Below are 20,056 nucleotides of genomic sequence, written 5' to 3'. Positions count from 1 at the left end.
AACAATAATCCTTTAGAAATAGAAAAGAGAATGTTTCAGAATGTGATATAACTTCTAAGAAGCAAAGCTAATGCAGTTTTCCATGATGAAAACTTAAGAATTTTTCAAAAGAAACATGCTTCATAAAAATTTACATATTACTGAGGCATGAATTTCCAAGTAGACTTAGATTTCTAACTGCCTGAGAGAATTTTGGGATATGATTCACATGCTAAGATTTTAGTCCATTTATTATATAACACCTACTTTGCTGGCCATGTAAATAAATTACAAATAGTATGTATTTCAAGTAAATATATGTGGAATTATGGCAAGCCAATGACATCATGTATATTTACTGTTAGCCCTTAAACAACATGGGTTTGAACAGCTCGGGTCCACCTATATACGGATGTGTTCTTTTCTCTAGCTCACTGTATTATAAGAATATATAATCAACTGTTTGCATTATTGGTAAGGCCTCCAGTCAACAGGATGCTATCAGTAAAGTTTTGGAAGAGTCAAAAGTTACACCGGGATTGGTCAGTGATCCTAGCCTCCCAGTTGTTCAAGAGTCAACTATGTATCTGCTAGAACTTACTTGGCCAACAGAGTTAAAGAAGAAATGCACAGGCCTAGCTAACAGGCAATAAGAACACTGGAGGAGGCTGGGGGCAGCAAAGTTGACTCACCTTTGATGACAATTGAAGATGTACATAGAGCAGAGCCTGCATCATTTGACACTTTGCATGTGTACAAACCAGCATCGCTCTTGCCCGCCTTCTTGATGTGCAGCAGGAGCGTGTTGTTCTTGAATATAATCTCACAGTTAGAAGTTGGATGTATCTCTATGTTATTCTTGTACCATGCAACCGTTATAGGCTGGGAACCGGCAACGCGACCCTCGAGTCTGAAAGAATTCCCTTCCGTTTCCTCAACGGTCTCTGAGAGCTTTTTAGTGAAACTTGGTGGGATGAGCCGTTCTGCAAGAAATTGCAAGGATATATGAAATGGAAGCCAGAAGCAGGTTACTGATAGGAGGCTTTTCAGGAAAAAGTCCTATTGTACATTAAAAGTTAAAAAAAAATTAATGCTAACTAAATACAGTGAATCAGTGTATGTTTCTAAACATTTCTGCCTCATTCCACAGGCTTATTCTAAACTGTTCTCTGATTTATGGGATAAATGATAAAAATAACTTATGGCCATTTACAGAACCACACAGTTGTAAAAACTAAAAGAAGAAGAGGGTGGTCTTAGGGTTATGTAGGATATATAGAGTTTTAGAAAAATATGGATTTAAAAAGATCACTTGTTCTCTAGAGAAACTTATTTCTTCTTCAATATTTTTATGTCATTTGTTTAAAACTGTCCTAAATTTCACTGCCCTAATAGAAACTGCACCCTTGGGAAAGAATAGGAAGTGATTATGCAAAATAAACGATACCTTTTATATTAAGTCGAGCTGTGCATGAGTCCTTTCCCACTTCATTCACAGCATAGCAGGTATATTGCCCAGAGTCTCCCTTGTCTACTTTCAGAATTGTCAGGTGGGCAGTGTTTTCCAGGTAACTGATCTGGTAGTTTCCGCCACTTCGTATCTCTCTGTTGTCTTTGGCCCAGGCGACCTTTATTGGTTGTGTCCCAGTAACGTGGCACTCAAAGTCAGCACTGTCCCCAACCACAGCATCCACAGGGGTGACGGTGATGTCAAAGAAGGGTGGATTCTTCCCCTCTAAAAACAGAGCAGAAGGACACAGTTTCAGGCTCCATAGCCACCCCACTTTATAGAAACAGTGGTGTTTTCTCCTTAATTTTGATGACAGAAAGAAGTTGAAGCAGCCACAAACCTGTGAGCATGAGCCTGGCACTGGAGGAAGCAGACCCTATGGGATTCGTAGCTATGCAAGAATACTGGCCCGCAAGGCTCCGGTCTGTTTTAAAGATGTTGAGAGTGGCCACGTTATCTAAAAATGATGTTTGTACATTTGGGCCATCTTTCAACGGCTTGCCATCTTTATACCAAGACACCGAGATAGGTTCTGATCCACGTATGGTACATTCAAACACAACTGGCAGTCCGACTGTTTCTTGAACATCTCGCAACTGCCGAGAAAATGACGGTGGCAGTTTTTGCTCTGTAGGAACAGAATTAAAATAATGAGTACTTCTGGATATATTTTTAATTTGCTGAATATCCTTCTCACAGTGACTGCTGTATAGATAATAGTATGTCTATAAAAATATTAGGAGAGAGGTACTAACAGCTCTTGAATTAACTTGGACACAAAGAAAAACTTACAAACTTTCGGGGCAAAATTTTCACTCTGTGGTCACCCTAATGCATACTAGGTACAAAAATACTCCTTGTAAGCCCACAGAGTAATTGATTGGTTTAAGGTACATCTCCAGGCACGCAGCAGATTCTCCCACTTCTTAAGACTGCCTTGTGGGACACTCATGAAGTGAAATTTTAAAAATATGGTTACTCATTTTTCTGAAAGATTTAATGATAGACACAAGTGATATGTTCCATCCAAATGAAGATTTAGTTCTCTTATCTCTCCCAGCTACAGAAAAGGATGAGCCACTAACTGTAGACAGAATTTCTTAAGCAGAACATTTTTGCCTTGGGCAAGATTCTTTTCTTTTTTTTTTTTTTTAAAGATTTTTATTTATTGAGAGAGAGAGAGAATGGTAGAGAGAGAGCATGAGAGGGAGGAAGGTCAGAGGGAGAAGCAGACTCCCTGCTGAGCAGGGAGCCCGATGCGGGACTCGATCCCGGGACTCCAGGATCATGACCCGAGCCGAAGGCAGTCGCTTAACCAACTGAGCCACCCAGGCACCCCCGGGCAAGATTTTCTTAAAAAGACCTTCGCCAGATATTTTAAATCGTCTTCAAAAGAAACACAAATCCATTCACTTTTAAAACACTGCAATCACCTTGGACAGTAAGGAACGTTGATGAAGAAATTTCTCCCACGCTGTTTTCAGCTCTGCAGATATATTCTCCACTGTCATTACTATCAACCTGGTTGAAAACCAGTGTAGCAACATTGTTCCTAAAATGCATTTTGCAGGTGGCAGTAGGTCTTAATTTTGTATCTCCTTTGTACCAAGACACCCCAATTTCAGGCGTCCCAGCAATTTGACATTGTAAAGAGGCAGAATCTCCAACGGTCACCTTAACAGGCTCCAACTGCTTGACAAAATATGGTGGTTCTGCAGGCAAGAGAGATAATTAGTCACGAAGAGACACACCAGAATGATTATTCATATATGATGCTATGAAGGAGGGATCATAACAAACCTAATATCAGTATTTGTGCTGAACAGGAATCTTTTCCAGAAGCATTTTCAATGTAGCAGTTGTACTGTCCTGCATCCTCCACTGTGCTACTTGGAATTTCCAGGATTGCAGATTTTTTGGTTGTGGTTATATTACACCTCTGAGAAGGAGTTATACTTATACCATTTTTCTTCCATGTAACTGAAATGGGAGGAGTTCCAGTGTACGTGCCCTCTAGAATCAGGGGTTTTCCTTTCTCTATGCTGTAGTCATTGAGCCTTTTCACAAATTTGACTGGGGCTGTAGTAAGCAAATGGGAAAATACGAAATCAAACACACATACATTCAGATATAGACACAGCTGTTACTTCACATATGTCAGTTGTAAAAATGCGGACTAGCAGTCAAACAAACCTTTTACATAGAGATGTGTCGTACAAGAAACTCTGCCAGCTTCATTACTAACTATGCAGGTATATTCTCCACTCTGTGTTGTCTCTACATCAAACAACTCCAGCTCAGCGACGGAATCCTCCAGAGATACATTACACCTGTCCCCTGGTACTAGTTCACTGCTACCCTTGAACCAGCTGACGCTGAAAGGAGGTGTTCCTTTTACGATGCTTGTGAAAGTTACATTGGCTCCGGTTAACACGTCCATGGCCTCAGGTTTCCGAACAAAGGATGGTGGCTCTAAACAAAAATCACATACCAAGAGCAATTTAATATTTTTGAATTTTGATGATAAACATGCTTAATACATTATGAAATGCAGTTCTATTTTCCTGTCATTTTAACTGACCTCTCACGGTCAAAGGAGCACTGCATTCATCAGAACCGGCCACGTTAGTAGCTACACATGTGTAGTCACCGGCATCTGATTCTTCTAGTGTGTTCACAGTTAAAGCACAGGTGTTATCTGTCAGGGTGGTCTGGTATTTCCTTCCACTGCTGATCTCATTTCCTTCATGGAACCAGGAGACAGAGATTGGCGGTGACCCGTAGACTTTGCACTCCATGACAACTGAGGAACCAGACAGACCATTCGTCTCTTTCAATTTTCTTGTGAATGAAGGAGGAACAATTCGGTCTGAATGTGATAAAAAAATGAAACAAACAAGGAACATCAGTTATAAAATGATTTGAAAAGAGAATTATTGTCTTTTTGATGGAATACCCCTAGATCCACTGGGCTTTCTTGCAAGGGTATCGAAGAATTCCCTCTGGGTTCACACGGTTGAAAGCCTTGAGAATCAATGGGCAAGATGTGCTAGCTGACGTGGGAGGGGTTTTGGTCTCTCATCACTGTGAACCATTATATGGTGGATTATTCCAGCATAAGTGATAGTTAAAGACAACTTTATCCTTCTCCAGGATAGGATAAATTTTACTCCTACCATTCTGAATTGTGGAAATTTCTCCATGAGAAAGGGATCTAACTTTGGAACTTGGTTTTCTTCTAACTCTACGCGGATGTAACCCCTGATTTTGCTGATGCAGAGGAGGTCAGACTCATGTCCCTCTGAAGACAATGGAACTTCCCAAACACACATATGTAAATCAGGAACTACATTATGATACCACTGAAATAAAAGGCCCACCAACCAACCTGAAACTTGAACTGAGGCTGTACAGCTGTCTTTGCCCACAGGGTTTTGCACCTCGAAACTGTATATGCCACTGTCACTAGGTGCCACATTGATAATCTTAAGGCCAGATACTTTGTGGAAGAAGCTTATTTTGTATTTGCTGTCACTTGTCAGTTCTTTTCCATCCTTAAACCACTTGGTACTGAGTTCGGGTGTGCCTGTGACTGTGCACTCCAAGGTACAGGTATCTCCTGTTGTAACTCTTATGGATTCTGGCTTTTCCACGATCGCTGCAGGTTCTGGAACGAGATAGAAATTACATTCAAAATTTACATTCAAACTGAAAAGCTAAAGAAAACACAGATACTAGTAAGTCTGTACTTTGTATTCATGGTAATGTTCTATTCTACTCATACTAACCAAGAACAGATAGTGTGGCAAAGCACTCTTGCATTCCAGCATCATTTCTGATCTGACAGGTGTACTTCCCAGCATTGGCTATTTCTGCTCTTGCAAACTGTAGGGTTGCAATGTTTTCTGAATAAGAAACCCATATGTTGTCACTTTCTCTAACAATCTCCCCTTTATCTTTGAACCACACGACTGATATTGGCTCAGCGCCTTCAATAGTAGTCTGCAGCTGAACTTCTTCACCAACGATGGTAGAAACGTCACTGAGCTTCTTCACAAATCTTGGTGGTGCTGATGAAAAAGACACAAATCGTTTAAAACGTGTGGGGCTAGTAGTACACCTCCCTCAAGCCATGCAATGCTAGGACTTCCACTAGTGATAATATGCTGTTTCCATTTCTTAAGTAAAAGGTATTTTTGTTGAGTGGGAGCAGGGACATATTAGAGTTTATATTAAGCCAAAAGAATCAAATGTCTCGTCCTCTCCAGTTTTCTGAGTTCAATGAAATCCATTGGAAAAACCATCTAAAATGATATTTGGTAGGATTCAGATGTGGGATGCACACTAAACATCAAAGGATTTAGAAGAGAGAAAAGGGAAAGTAGAAGACACAGCTAGTGATAAAGGACTGGGCAATCACTAAGAAGCCAATAGAACGTTAAAATTGGAGGGAAGAAAATAAGAAGGGAAATGGCAGACAGAAAAGAATGAGGCTGCTCTAACCTTTCAGTGTGATAGAACCAACACAAGTGTCACTCCCCACATCATTGGTGGCTTTGCACTGGTATTCCCCCATGTCTGCAGCATCGACATTCAGGATGTGAATACTCGTCAAGAAGTTCTCAGACATGATCTTGTACTTCTTGCCACTTCTAAGTTCTCTCTTATCTTTATGCCAAGAAACTTGAAATGGGGGAGTACCCTGAAGCTCACATTCAAGATGAACATCAGCTCCTTTCAGCGTCTCAATGAGATGAGGCTTTTTGCGGAAAACGGGTGGTTCTACAATTGGAAGGTAATTGAGTTAGAAAAGAAAGGAAAATCAGGATGTATTCTGTAAGCATATAGTTTCAAGTAAGAATCAGTTTTCCATTCCATCACAGACAGAAAACATCACTTTCAATTTTTGACTGTATCCTTCAAAAATTTTAAGACATTGCTGGAGAGTCAAACAGCGACCTGAGAGGACAGCTAGAGAGGAGTCCAATGTGAAAAACACAAAGGAAGAGTAAGATCTGACCTTTAACTTTTAAGGAAGTGCTGCTGCTTGCACTGCCCGCTGCATTGCGGGCCTCACATGTGTAGTCTCCGCTGTCCTCAACACTGAGGTTGTGCATTTCCATCACTGCCACCGAGTTGAGAAATGACATTCTGAATTTACTGCTCTCTTGAATTTCAGTCTCGTCTTTGTACCATAAAACTTTGATTTCTGGAGACCCTCCTATTTTACATTCATATCTTGTGTATTCATCCTGTTTCACAATTCTTGAGGGTTCTAGCTTCTTAATGAACCTGGGTGGTTCTATGGAACCAAGAGGGAAAACACAAATTAAGGGATGGAAAAGACATGGATAACTCAAGAGGAAGTGAAAAAAGGAATCCCTGTGTTGGAGAGGTCTTTAACTCCAGAAAACATATTTATTTGATGCAGTTCAAGGAAGAATAGTTCATAATTAGTAGTTAAGAATGGTTAAGTTGAATCTAAGTAGAAATTTCTTAAAATAAAATGTGTGTAAGCACCTACACGAAATGTTATTGCAAATGGAAGGGAGGAAAATACATTAATCTATATTGTGTGATCCTCCTCCCAGCAAAAGAATCTTATCTTTAGTGCAAGATCAGAAGTGACTGCCCCCACGCTGTTGTCTGCCTTGCATGTATACTCTCCCACATCACTGTGATCCACTTTGTTGATTACCAAAGAGGCGACATTATTTTTAAATTGCATTTTATATGCAGGAGCTGATCGTAGCTTTGTGTGTTCTTTGTACCAAGAAATTCTAATTTCTGGGGTTCCATCAACTTTACATTGTAAAGTCGTGGGTTCTCTGATGGTTGCTTCTACGTGATATCTACAAAATATCACCACAAAAACCCTCAAAAGTTCTCTAATGGGTTAGATCAGTAGCTCACTGAGTTAAGGATTTAATTTATGACAATGGCAGCCATGAACTTGGTACAGGAAGATATGGTTGCCTTCCACCATGTCGGATATTGATGTTCTCCCTGGCCCTCTGGCTTCCTCTATTATTTAAGTCGGGGGCTAGTGGAGGAGGAGAGGTTAGCACAAGCTGACTCTTCTTGAGGGGCTTTTTGGGATCTGCTATCCCCCAGAGCAACAAAATCCATTAATTTACAAACAACTGTGGAAAATAAGTCATTTGAGATCACTTCCTTTTTTTTTGTCTTAAGCTGATTTCTTTCAAACTTGGATTTTCTTGCAATTCTGTGAAAACTTTTGTTCACTATTTTCCTAGTCTCTATCTTTAGCCTTTGAAAATGGACATTCAAGTCCATGTTTTATCCATTTCATATTTTTTTAATAAAAAGTGTTAAAACTCGACCCCATTTGGAAGGCCCTAGATCCATTTGATCTCTTTTAATTACTAGACCATGGTCTAAAACATAACTTTGAAGCACACCCTTCCTCCTGTATTTCAAGATATTGAAAACGCAAAAGAGATGTTGCTACTTGACTGGAACAGGTACCTTGTACACCCAGGTGAGCAGAACAAGAGTCTTTTCCAGCGACATTGCTTGCGTAGCAGGTGTATTGCCCGGCATCACCTTTGCTTACTTTGAGGACTGTCAGAGTGGCAGTATTTTCAACCAAAGTCATCTTGTAGTTGCCTCCAGGGCGAATCTCTCGGTTATCTTTGGCCCAAGTGATTTTGATGGGTGCAGTTCCAGTTACATGACATTTAAAAGAACCACTTTCTCCAAGAGCAAGATCTACCGATACAGGCTTTAGATCAAAGAAAGGAGGCACTTCATGCTCTGAAAAGGATGAAGACCAACACGGTGACTTCAGTTTTCATGCTCCCAGCCATGGAGCAGAAACTAAGTGGCACCAGTCCTATGGTGGCCCACCGCAGTGAAGCTTTTATAACGAAGAGGGTAATGTGATGGCTACTCACCTGAGAGAATGAGCTTGGCACTAGACGAAGCAGTTCCAAGAGGATTAGAAGCTGAACAATTATACTGACCGATGTGGCTCTGGTCAGTTTGCAAAATCTGAAGGGTTGCTACGTTATGAACAAAAGATGTTTGCAAATTAGAATCATCTTTCAAAAGCACCCCATCCTTGTACCAAGACACTTGAAGAGGTTCTGAGCCATTGATACGACATTCAAACGCAACTGGGAAACCAAGAGTCTCATGAACATCCTTCAGTTTTCTTGCAAAGGAAGGTGGAAGTTTGCGCTCTGTAAAGAAGTTACAGATAATCCTTATTTACAAGAGAGAACACATCCACGACATACTTCAAGCCATTACAATTTTGATGTTTTTAAGAAAATGGGTTTGTCAGCACACAGCAAGACTTGTTAAACGAAACCATCATCACCTTTGATAACAAGCACGGCTGAAGAAGCGACTGCCCCCACGCTGTTGTCTGCCTTGCATGTATACTCTCCCACGTCACTGTGATCCACTTTGTTGATTACCAAAGAGGCGACATTATTTTTAAATTGCATTTTATATGCAGGAGCTGATCGTAGCTTTGTGTGTTCTTTGTACCAAGAAATTCTAATTTCTGGGGTTCCATCAACTTTACATTGTAAAGTCATGGGTTCTCCGATGGTTGCTTCTACGTGTTGCAGCGGTTCAATGAAATAGGGTGGTTCTAGGGTACAAAGGATGATAACCGATCAATCATGCTAACTTGAAGAGGATGGTTTAAAAGAAGGAAAAGACAGCAACAAAAAGAGCTAACTTGTTAACACACCTAAGACAGATACCAGAGCTTCACAAATATCTTGACCAGCCTCATTTTCTATCAGGCAACTGTACTGTGCATAATCCTCTACAGTGCTCTCCGTAATTTCCAGGATCGTCGATTTTTCTGTCATGGTAATACTGCAATTCTGAGACTGTGAGAGAGGGAACTCATTCTTCATCCAGCTCACCGAGATGGGAGGTGTGCCCGTAAATGTGGCCTCGAGAACTATGGGGCTGCCTGTCTCCACGCTGAAGTCAGCCAGCCTCTTCACAAACGTGGCGGGTTCTGTACGGAGGAAACATGAGGGTGAACTCGGCATCTTCAAAGGAAGACTTGGAAAGGGATTTTAAGAGACACATGAGTCGGAGAACAGAGCAAACCTTTCACAAAGAGATGCGCGGTACAGGAGGCGCTGCCTGCATCATTGGTCACAAGGCAAGAATAGTCTCCGCTCTGCACCGGCTCCACCTCCAGCAACTCCAGTTCGGTCACAAAATCTTCCAGAGAAATGGTGCATGACTCCCCTGACACCAGTTCCCTGCTGCCCTTAAACCACTTGACCTTGAACGGAGGGGAGCCTCTAATGATGCTGGTGAAAATGAGGCTCGTTCCAGGTAAAACTTCCACAGAGTCGGGGATTTGTTCGAAAGAGGGGGGTTCTGGATACCCCAGGGGAGAGAGAGATCAAGAGAAAAAAAGAAATCCAGGTGAGATGGGCTTTTGCTCCTCGAAGAAAAGGCAACTAAGACTGCAAATGAAGACAAGGGAAAGAAACTCCCCGCGAGGCAGGCGCCACGTCCCACGGAAGAGACATAAGGGTGGCAGCGGTCTGCCTCTCGCACACTGACCTTGCACGGTCAGGACTGCCGAGCATTCGTCCGAACCAGCCACGTTGGCAGCCACACACGTGTATATGCCTGTGTCCGAGGGCTCCAATAAGCTCAGGTTCAACGTACAGACATTTTCCGAAAAGCTGGACTGGCATTTTGGCCCGCTAACGAGCTCGTTTCCATCCTGAAACCAGCCAACTGAAATCGGGGCTGAGCCAGAGACTCGGCACTCCAAAACCAACGAGGCCCCCAAGATGGCGTTCGTGTCTTTCAGCTTGCGGATGAAGGAAGGAGGCACAACTCGATCTGTGTGGAGAAGGGTAGTTTTCCATTTAAAGAGAAGCTTTCTTTTCTTTTTTCTTTTTTCCAGGAAAAATGACAGATTCATAAAGACCTCACACTACTCACCCGACACATGGACAGATACAGAGCAGGTACTTTTACCAACACTGTTTTTCACTTCAAAGCTATATAACCCCTTGTCGCTCATCTCTGCACAAGGGATTTTAATGGAAGCCACTTTGTTGATGAATGTAATGTGATGTTTGCTGTCTGCAGATAATTCTCTCCCATCTTTGAACCACTTGACTGAAAGTTCTGGTGTTCCAGCCACTACACACTCTAATGCAAAAGGATTTCCAGTAGTGACAGTCATGGGTTCTGGCTTCTCTACGATTCTGGCTGGTTCTAAAAGAAGAAGTATATTGCATTGAAAATAAAGTCACCTTCCAAACTGAGAGTGTGAGCAATATATAATGGGGTAAGAATAGTATTTGCAGATGATGATCATGGGTCAATTTGATTTTTTTCTCAGGTTGTACTTTGTTACTAACCTACTACAGTCAAGACTGCTGAACATTCTCTCATCCCGGCGTCATTTTTGATTTGGCACACATATTTTCCAGAATCAGAGGCTTCAGGGCTCCCAAGCTGGAGGGTTGCGACGTTATCGATGAATGAAATCCTAGTGTTTTCACTCTCTCTGATGACATCACCTCTATCTTTCAGCCAGACAACAGAAATTGGCTGGAAGCCTTCCACTATAGCCCGTAACTCAACAGCATCCCCAACAAGGGTTGAGGTGTCGCTTAGCTTTTTCACAAATCGTGGGGGTTCTAATGAAAGAGATTTGTGGTTAGAGGAAAAAAAGAATCACAGCCACATAAGTTATTAGTTAAGCAAGAAAAGATGAAAGGAAGAGACATAGATTTTTGTGCCCACGTATACAAACCTTTGAACTTGACAGTGCAAACACACGTGTCACTTCCCACCTCATTAGTAGCTTTGCAGTGATATTCTCCTACATCGGAGGCTTCAAGATTAAGGATATGAAGACTTGTATCAACATTTTTTGAAGTGATTTTAAATTTCTTGCTGCTTCGAACTTGCTTTCGATCTTTAACCCACACCACTTCAAATGGGGGGGTTCCCGAAATTTCACATTGGAAGATAACATCAGAACCTTTAAGAGCTCCTATTGGGGAAGGCTTCTGGGTGAAAACAGGAGGTGCTACCAGAAAAAAAGGAGATAAATGATGAGAACATTTGCTCACTAAAAAGGATAGATAATGTTTTAGAATCCAGAATTATTAAGAATGATTGGTGTAACAATATGACAGTATGCTAACGCAAGACATAACAATTCACAAAAACTAGTTTAAGAATTGCAAGCAAATCCCCATAGTGAGCCTTTTTGTTTTGGAGCTCATAACATTGCTGAGAAAGAATCCAATCAGAGGAGAAGGAAGCTTAGTGTTTCTAACCTTTAATGGTCAGGGCTGTGCTGCAGCTGGCCTCACCAACACCGTTATGAGCTTCACAGATATAGTCCCCACTGTCCTCAGTGCTGCCTTCATTGATAGTAAGAAGTGCCACAGAATTAACAAATGACATGTTGTATTTCCAACTTTCATGAAGTTCACTGTCATTTCGGAACCACACAACTTTGATTTCTGGGGAACCACTTATTTTGCATTCCAGTTGGATGGATTCTCCCTGCTTTGCAACTTTAGAAGCTTCTAGTTTCTTAACAAACTTGGGAGGTTCTAGTAAATCAAAGGAAAAAACAGCTTGGTTTGTAGTTGAAGATCCCATAAATACATATTTAAACTGGTTAATTAAGAATATATTTTCTGACAATTTTATGGTAAAATGTTATGTTTTTCTATTAAATAAGCTTTTAATAGAGAATTTAATTGTTAAGTTTATTTTTGTAGTTTGGATATAGAAGCTAAAACATATAAGTTAATGTATTATAGAGATATTTGATCAAAATTTAGTAAAGATAAATCAGAATGCCATATAACAGAAAATAAATTATGAGACTGAATAGTTGAAACAATACTTAACAAATTTCAGTTAGACAACACTATCTGATAGGATCACACTTAGAGTCAACACTAATTTAAAGAACAATATAAAGACAAAACAGAACTTTGATTAATGTTTTCAACACTAATATACAAATTCTAACATGACCCAGTTAGTTTATCCCAAACACTTAAAAACTAAAGAAATTTTTAGAAGACCATTACACAAATGTGGGAAAGAACAGATATTGGTAGATGCCACATAATTATACCTTTTACACTGAGTTGAGCTGAGCACATGTCTTTGCCAACATCATTGGTTGCTTGGCAAGTATATTGACCAGAGTCTCCTTTGCCTACTTTAAGAATTCTCAGATGGGGAGTGTTTCCCACACATGTGATGGTATAATTTCCTCCAGGACGTATCTCCTTGTTATCTTTTGACCAAGTGATTCGCATTGGTTGAGCACCAGTAACATGACACTCAAAGTCAGCACTTTCCCCAGCAATGACATCTATAGATACAGGCTTGATGTCAAAGAAGGGAGATTTCTTAGGTTCTGGAAAGTGAAAAGAAAAGGCAATGGGTGTTTTGTTTTACTTTTTCCACTGGCCATTTCTATACTGACAATGAATAAGAAGTCATGGTTTGGTTTGCAAAGGGAAAGATTAACATGGGAACAAACCTCTTGCTGTCAGTCTAGCACTAGAAGATGCTGTTCCAAGTGGGTTAGAAGCTGAGCAGGAGTACTGGCCAGAGTGACTCAAGTCAGTTTGCAAAATTTTTAAAGTTGCCACATTATCTACAAATGATGTCTGTAGATTTTCGTCATCTCGTAAAAGTACCCCATCTCTATACCAGCACACTTGGATGGGTGCGGAGCCATTTAATCGACAAGTGAGTGTAACTGGCAACCCAACAGTCTGTTCAATGTCTTTCAGTTGTCTTGCAAAGGAAGGTGGAAGTTGGCGCTCTGTAGGAAGACAAGTGATACTTGAGCCATCAGTAGATGAAATGAAACTTTCTCCACAAAGATAAAAGAATTAAGATAAAAAAATTTCTTAATTTCTAAATTCATGTCATCACCTTGAATTCTGAAGACAGTCTTAGAAAAAGCAGTTCCTATACTATTTTCTGCTTTACATGTGTACTCTCCACTGTCATTAATATTCACTTTATTAAAAACAAGTGTGGCCACATTGTTTGTAAAATAGGTCCTGTATTCAGGAGTTGGCCGTAACTTGGTGTCTCCTTTGTACCAAGACACTGTAATTTCTGGTGTCCCAGCAACTTGGCACTGTAAAGAAACTGAATCTCCAACGGATGCCTCCAGAGGCTCTAGTTCCATAACAAAATAAGGTGGTTCTAAAGAAGAAAGGATCAGAATTAGCAACTGGAATTAAAGAACACCAAACAAAGCATGCTTTGTGTTACATGAATGCCAATCAATGAGAGAATAATAAGATAACATACCTAATGTAGATACCAGAGCTTGGCAAACATCCCTCCCTGCTTCATTGTCAATTTCGCAGGAGTACTGTCCTGCATCTCTTTTTGTGCTATTTAGAATTTCTAGGATGCAAGTTTTCTCTGTGGTGACTATGCTGCATCTCTCAGATGGAGTTATGGTAAAACCATCCTTTTTCCAGGTAACTGAAATCGGAAGTGTTCCAGTGTAGGTGCCCTCCAGAATTATGGACTTCCCTGGTTCCACAGAGTGATCACTTAATTTCTTCACAAAGGTAGCCGGTTCTGGTGAGTGACAAAGCATAGCAATTAAACACAGTAAGAACACAAAGATGTCAGCGTAGAGAAAATAGGAAGGGCAAATGCACTTGAGCAAACCTTTCACAAAGAGATGAGTCGTGCAGGATGTTTGGCCAGCATTGTTAGAAACCACACAAGTGTATTCCCCACTCTGAGAGATGTCAACATTAAATAATTCCAGTTCTGCCACAGTGTCTTCAAAATAGATGTTGCACCGGTCTTCTCTCACGAGTTCTCTGGCACCTCTGAACCAGCTGACCTTGAAGGGAGGGGTCCCTTGAATAACGCTTGTGAAAGTGACATTTTTGCCTGGTAGGATTTCCAAAGGTTCAGGTTCCTTCACGAAAGAGGGTGGTTCTACATAGACATGGAGAACATGGAAAAGAGCCTGTAAGCTTCTCATTTAGTTGCAACTTTGAATGACACATGAAGAGCCCTTTTGAATATGTGTCAAATGGGTGTCTGGATGTGCACTCAAAGGGGAATTTGCAAGAAATGGTTTGCGTCTTATAACACTGACCTTGTACAGCCAACACTGCACGACATTCATCAGAGCCAGCGGCATTAGCAGCCACGCATGTGTAATTGCCCATGTCTGAGGAGTCCAGAGAATTCAGCTGCAATGTGCAGACATTATCTGAAAATGTGGTTTGGTACTTTGCTCCGCTGACAATCTTAGTTTTCTCATGAAACCAGGCAACAGAGATGGGTGATGATCCAACTACTTTGCATTCCAAGATGCAAGAAGTACCCAGCACCCCAACAGTATCTCTCAGTCTTCGGATAAAAGAGGGAGGGACCATTCGGTCTGTGTGAGGAAAGGCAAGAGATATCATCATGATTTGAAAGAGTAGAAGACCCGTGAGAGAAGGAAGCTGATGGAGGCATTAGCATAAGCAATGGCGGTGGGGCAGTGGTGGGGGGGGCAGGCAGGATAGAGCAGAACTGACCTGAAACATCAATTACAGCTGTGCAGCTGCTTTTTCCAACGTTGTTTTGAACCTGGAAGGTGTATGTGCCTGCGTCTTGCCTTTCAACAGAGAGTATCTTTAAGGAAGAGATTTTGTTGTAGAAGCTAAATTTGTGTTTTTGGCTGCTGGTCAACAGCTTTCCGTCCTTGTACCATTCTACTGAGAGTTCGGGAGTGCCGGCCACCTTACACTCCAGAGTGCATGTTTCTCCCACAGTCACGGTCATTGATCCTGCTTTCTCAACAATGACTGCAGGCTCTGAAATAAAATGTGATAGCCATCTGTCAAAGTCCGTTATCTCTACCATGCCTCTACTCTCAGATTCACCGAGATTGCTTCTTCCCATGGTGTGATTGTGTTAGGGCTCTCTCCCTAGAGAGGATGATTCCATAATTGCACACTATTGTGGAATTCTGGGTTATTATTAAGAAATATGTTGGTGCACTAGTTGACTTCCAAAACAATTCCGACAATGTATATTAGACAGTGTGTACTGATTTGCTCTTGACCCCCTCTAGAGCAAAGGAGTCACATTATGATGAATTACTTGATATGTTTGCTTTATTTTAAGGTGCTAAAGCCAGTGGTTTTCAAAGCTGTTATCCAAACAATTGCTAAATTAAAATGTCCAAAGATGCAAGTGCAAGTCATCTTTCCTATCTAACTTTGATCTTGGGAGTTCTTGTCAGCATTAACAGCTAGTACTTTGGAAACAAAATTTCCTTGTTGCATATGCTGGCTTCCAATAGTTTTCATGCTTAAACAAAAGAGAGTCATGATTATATCAACTAATCCATCAAGAAAAATAGTAAGTAAACAATGAAACAGATGGCTAATTTTTGTTAAGATCACAGACACAGGAATGAGTTTGAGAGATCAATTAGGGGGAAAAAAGATCGATTAGGTCCTTTCTCCTAAACCTTTCTTTTCTTTCATTTTGTTCTTAAAGATTTTATTTTATTTATTTATTTATTTAAGAGAGAGAGAGAGAGAAAGAGTGAGAGGTGGAACAGGGAGACAGATAGAGGGAGGAGAAGCAGACTCCCCACTGAGCAGAGAGCCCAGCATGGGGCTCGATCCCAGGACCCTGGGATCATGACCTGAGCCGAAGGTGGGTGCTTAACTGACTGAGTCACCCAGGCACCCCTCTCCTAAACCTTTCAAACAGGTAAGAATTAATATCCTTCTAGAAGAAATTCAGAATAAGAGATTCTACCAGTGACTCATCTCGGTGTTTGGCATCACTTTCTATCAGGGGACCATAGTACTATATTGTACCAACCTAAGACAGTCAGTGTGGCCATGTTCTCCCTCATTCCACCATCATTCTTGATCTGGCAGATATACTTCCCAGCATTAGCTGGTTCTGCTTTTGCAAACTGCAGAGTTGCAACATTTTCTACAAATGTAATTCTGATGTTTTCACTTTCTCTGATCACTTCTTTCTCTTTAAGCCACTGGACAGAAATAGGCTGGGCTCCTTCTATGGATGCTTGTAACTCAGCGGGCTCGCCAGCTACAATGGTGAGGCTGTTCAGTTTGGAGACAAATCTTGGTGGTTCTGAACAAGGAAAGATGGGTGGAGATTGTTGAAAACATTGTCCAGATAATGGAAGAGAGAGAGAAAAAATAAGTTTTGCATATTCCTGCCATTTCATATTTTGCAGGAAATATGCTTACCTTTTAATTTTACAGTACAAATGCAAGTATCACTTCCGACTTCATTCTGTGCTTTGCAGTAGTATTCCCCAATGTCTGAAGCTTCAACATTGAGAATGTGAATACTTGCATGGAAGTTTTTGGAGGCAATCTTGTATTTCTTGCTACTTCGGAGCTGCCGCTTGTCTTTGTACCAGATCACCTCAAATGGTGGTGTTCCCGAAAGTTCACACTCAAGACTAACTTCAGTATTTTTAAGGGTTTCTACTATAGGAGGGAAGCTGCTAAAAACAGGTGGTTCTGTAAAAAACAAGAATTTCTAATGAATTGGGCTATTTAATTTCACAGAATGTATTTCTCTGTTTTTAAGTTGGAAGAAAGAATCAAGATACTATAATGGGGAAACAGTGTCCAGAACTATCACTTTAGTGTTGAGGAATGACTGCTTTGGAGAAGGCATTAGCCTTTACAAAATCACTCCGCTTCCTTGGCAGAGAGCCCAGACAAGACCCCTAGGTGTCCTTACTGAGGAATTCAACCTTCTATCTACATTACCTTACTAATTTATCTTGGACCATAAGGACTGATGCAAAAATTGTAAATGAAAACCAAACCCAAGTACATTAATTAAGATGATTTGCATGAGGTTTAGGATCTTGACTTCAGGGATGAAATTTTTTTGTATATGCTCTATAACCGAGATACTTGGAAGCCATTATGACACCTGTGATCTAAGTCATCCACGTCAACAAATGTTATTAAAATAATGGCTTCACACCATGACAAACTTGGACTTTCTGATAAAAATACTGGAAAATGGCCACAGAAAATACTGGTATTAATTGCACCAAGGTATAGTCATATAATTAAAAAAAAACAGGAACCAATTCTTGAGAGAGAAAATATATATATATATATATATAATTGTCCTGTATTTTATATAAATATATATTTTAAGTAGGCTCCACACTCAGAGTGGAGCCTAACGTGGGGCTTGAACTCACAATCCTGAGATCAAGACCTGAAATCAAGAGTTGGACACTTAACTGACCGAGCCACCGAGGCACACCTATAATTGTCCTGTTTTAAATGTGAGGTTAAAACCTGTATTGCTTGCATCTTATATATATGTGGTAAATATTCTGTTATTAATGCTAAAGATTATAGTGAGGATGATGATATATTCATAAGTTGACTGAAAACAAAAAGACAAAAATAGATTTTAAAATGCCTACTTTTCCTTTCCTTTCCTTACTTTTTTTTTGTTTGTTTGTTTTGTTATGTTTGTGAAACATCGAATTTAAACTGCCTGGCCAATGAGTTGAGGTGATCAGAATGATGACATTGGAATAACAAGAAAAATATCCCAGAATGATTGGCTACATGTAAGCAAATCTTAAGAAAGAACAACCAAAAAGGGAAATAATACTAGTTTGGGGAAATATTCTATGATCTCAAATGGAAGCTAAAATGACAGTAAAAGAATAAAGAACTAGGATACCCCAGGGGGGAAGAAGGTGGGTTTCAGGTAATGAGGAACAGAAGAAAGAGACTTCTACCTTTTACGATAACCTTGGTACTGCAGCTTGTGCTGCCGGCAGGATTCTGAGCCTCACAAATGAAATCCCCACTGTCCTCAGTGCCGAGATTGTTCATCTGTATGACGGCCACTGAGTCAATGAAAGTCATTCTGTATTTATCACTGGCTTGGAGTTTGTGTTCATTTCTGTACCACACAACTCTGATTTCTGGGGATCCAGTTATCTTGCATTCAAGTCGTGCAGAGTCACCTGCTCTCACTATTTTGGATGCTTCTAATTTCTTTACAAACTTTGGTGGTTCTAGAGAGTGAAAGAAAGAGGAGATTATGAGGGAACAGATATAAATAACAAACGCTAAATTAGGTAGTATGCAGGAAAGAGGAAAAGATGAACAATGCCTGGCAAATACAGTGTACTGTTAGAGAGAAGTGAACTTTCTCGATTGGGTAGATGCATTGTACAGAAGGGAGCCACAGGTCAGACAGAAACGTGAAACAATCAAACGTGCACACCTGTCACAAGCAACATTGTAGTACAAGAGTCGCTACCAACGTCATTGGTAACTTGGCAAGTGTATTGTCCCGTCTTGGAAGCATCCACTGAATAGAGATTTAAGAAGCTCGTTGACCCTTCCAAGCCAATGAAACATTTAGGTCCAGAGACAAGTTCCACATCATCTTTAAACCACTTTATTTTAAATGGTGGTGTTCCTTTCAGTACTGCTTTAAATTCTACTGTAGAATCTGGTATGGCTTGTTGTCGCTCAGGTTTCACCAGGAAGCTTGGTGGTTCTATAGACATTAAGAGAAATATACTTAATAGATTTCTTGTAGTTAAACTGTTTTGACAGTCTTACGGATGTGTAAGCAATCATTTCTGAAAAGAGGCAATGACCGTGTATTTCTTGAACTCAATAAATATGGATCTAAGAAACAGAATTATTGAGACTTTTAGGTCTAAAGAATACAAGGGAAGAGTGCCACATTTAAAATGCAATCACAAAGAAGAATCAAGAAGAGGAAAAGAAGTTCTAACCTTTAACAGTTAAAATGCCACTGCATGCATCATCCCCTGCTATATTTGAGACCTTGCATGTGTAATTCGCAGTATCTTCTAATTCCAGATTATTAACTTCCAGTGATACTGTGTTCTCATGACAGATGGGTCTGTATTTTGCGCTTGTAGATATTTCTTTTCCGTCCTTAAACCACTGAGCATTAATAGGAAGTGAGCCAGAAACCTTGCACTCCATACGAATAGAAGAGCCCAGAACTTTATCCATTTTTGTTAATTTTTTGGTGAAAGATGGAGGGATATCTTGATCTATCCAATGCAAACAGCAAAACACATCCATTAATACATTGCCACTTGTTTACAAGGGATTGAGGTACCAGACAGAGATAAGGGAAGCCAACTAGGGCCAAAGTACACACCTAGCACTCTCAGGTAGGCATCGCAGCTACTGCTTCCAAAGTCATTTTCCACCTTGAACGTGTACTGACCACTGTCTTGCTTCATGACTGACTGAATCCTAAAACTGGCCACGTTATTTTCAAAACTCATTGAAAAATATCTACTGGGCACAATTTGTTTTCCATCCTTCAGCCATTTGACTTTGAGTTCTGGCGTCCCGGCCACCACGCACTCCAGAGTCACTGGGTCTTTCTCAGTGACATCAACAGACTTAGCTTTCTCTAGGATTTGAGCAGGCTCTGCAGTAAGAATTAAAGTGCAAATTAGTTGCGTCGCTAATTCTGCTAGAAATAAGG

The 20,056-nt window shown here is 40.5% G+C and overlaps 1 protein-coding gene across 1 annotated transcript in view; it reads right to left on the bottom strand.

Annotated features, from left to right (window-relative positions):
* TTN (titin) overlaps positions 1-20,056 on the bottom strand; it is a 268,068-nt gene that overhangs the window by 172,828 nt on the left and 75,184 nt on the right. Inside the window, 34 exon segments of the mRNA XM_028121746.2 lie at positions 672-962; positions 1,427-1,714; positions 1,830-2,117; positions 2,923-3,201; positions 3,290-3,568; positions 3,683-3,961; positions 4,071-4,358; positions 4,878-5,156; positions 5,278-5,559; positions 5,993-6,271; positions 6,510-6,791; positions 7,979-8,266; positions 8,407-8,694; positions 8,835-9,113; positions 9,216-9,494; positions 9,590-9,868; positions 10,058-10,345; positions 10,448-10,726; positions 10,873-11,154; positions 11,271-11,549; positions 11,803-12,084; positions 12,621-12,908; positions 13,035-13,322; positions 13,436-13,714; positions 13,823-14,101; positions 14,195-14,473; positions 14,637-14,924; positions 15,067-15,345; positions 16,370-16,648; positions 16,768-17,046; positions 18,306-18,587; positions 18,800-19,078; positions 19,323-19,610; positions 19,721-19,999. Coding sequence (XP_027977547.2) covers positions 672-962; positions 1,427-1,714; positions 1,830-2,117; positions 2,923-3,201; positions 3,290-3,568; positions 3,683-3,961; positions 4,071-4,358; positions 4,878-5,156; positions 5,278-5,559; positions 5,993-6,271; positions 6,510-6,791; positions 7,979-8,266; positions 8,407-8,694; positions 8,835-9,113; positions 9,216-9,494; positions 9,590-9,868; positions 10,058-10,345; positions 10,448-10,726; positions 10,873-11,154; positions 11,271-11,549; positions 11,803-12,084; positions 12,621-12,908; positions 13,035-13,322; positions 13,436-13,714; positions 13,823-14,101; positions 14,195-14,473; positions 14,637-14,924; positions 15,067-15,345; positions 16,370-16,648; positions 16,768-17,046; positions 18,306-18,587; positions 18,800-19,078; positions 19,323-19,610; positions 19,721-19,999 — 9,603 coding nt within the window.

Source organism: Eumetopias jubatus, unplaced genomic scaffold (assembly GCF_037043125.1).
Source record: "Eumetopias jubatus isolate StellerSeaLion01/CBP00866 unplaced genomic scaffold, mEumJub1_p1.0 scaffold_3, whole genome shotgun sequence".
Taxonomy (NCBI): domain Eukaryota; kingdom Metazoa; phylum Chordata; class Mammalia; order Carnivora; family Otariidae; genus Eumetopias; species Eumetopias jubatus.
Note: the sequence above shows the minus strand (reverse complement) of the source record. Positions and strands in the feature narration are given on the sequence as shown.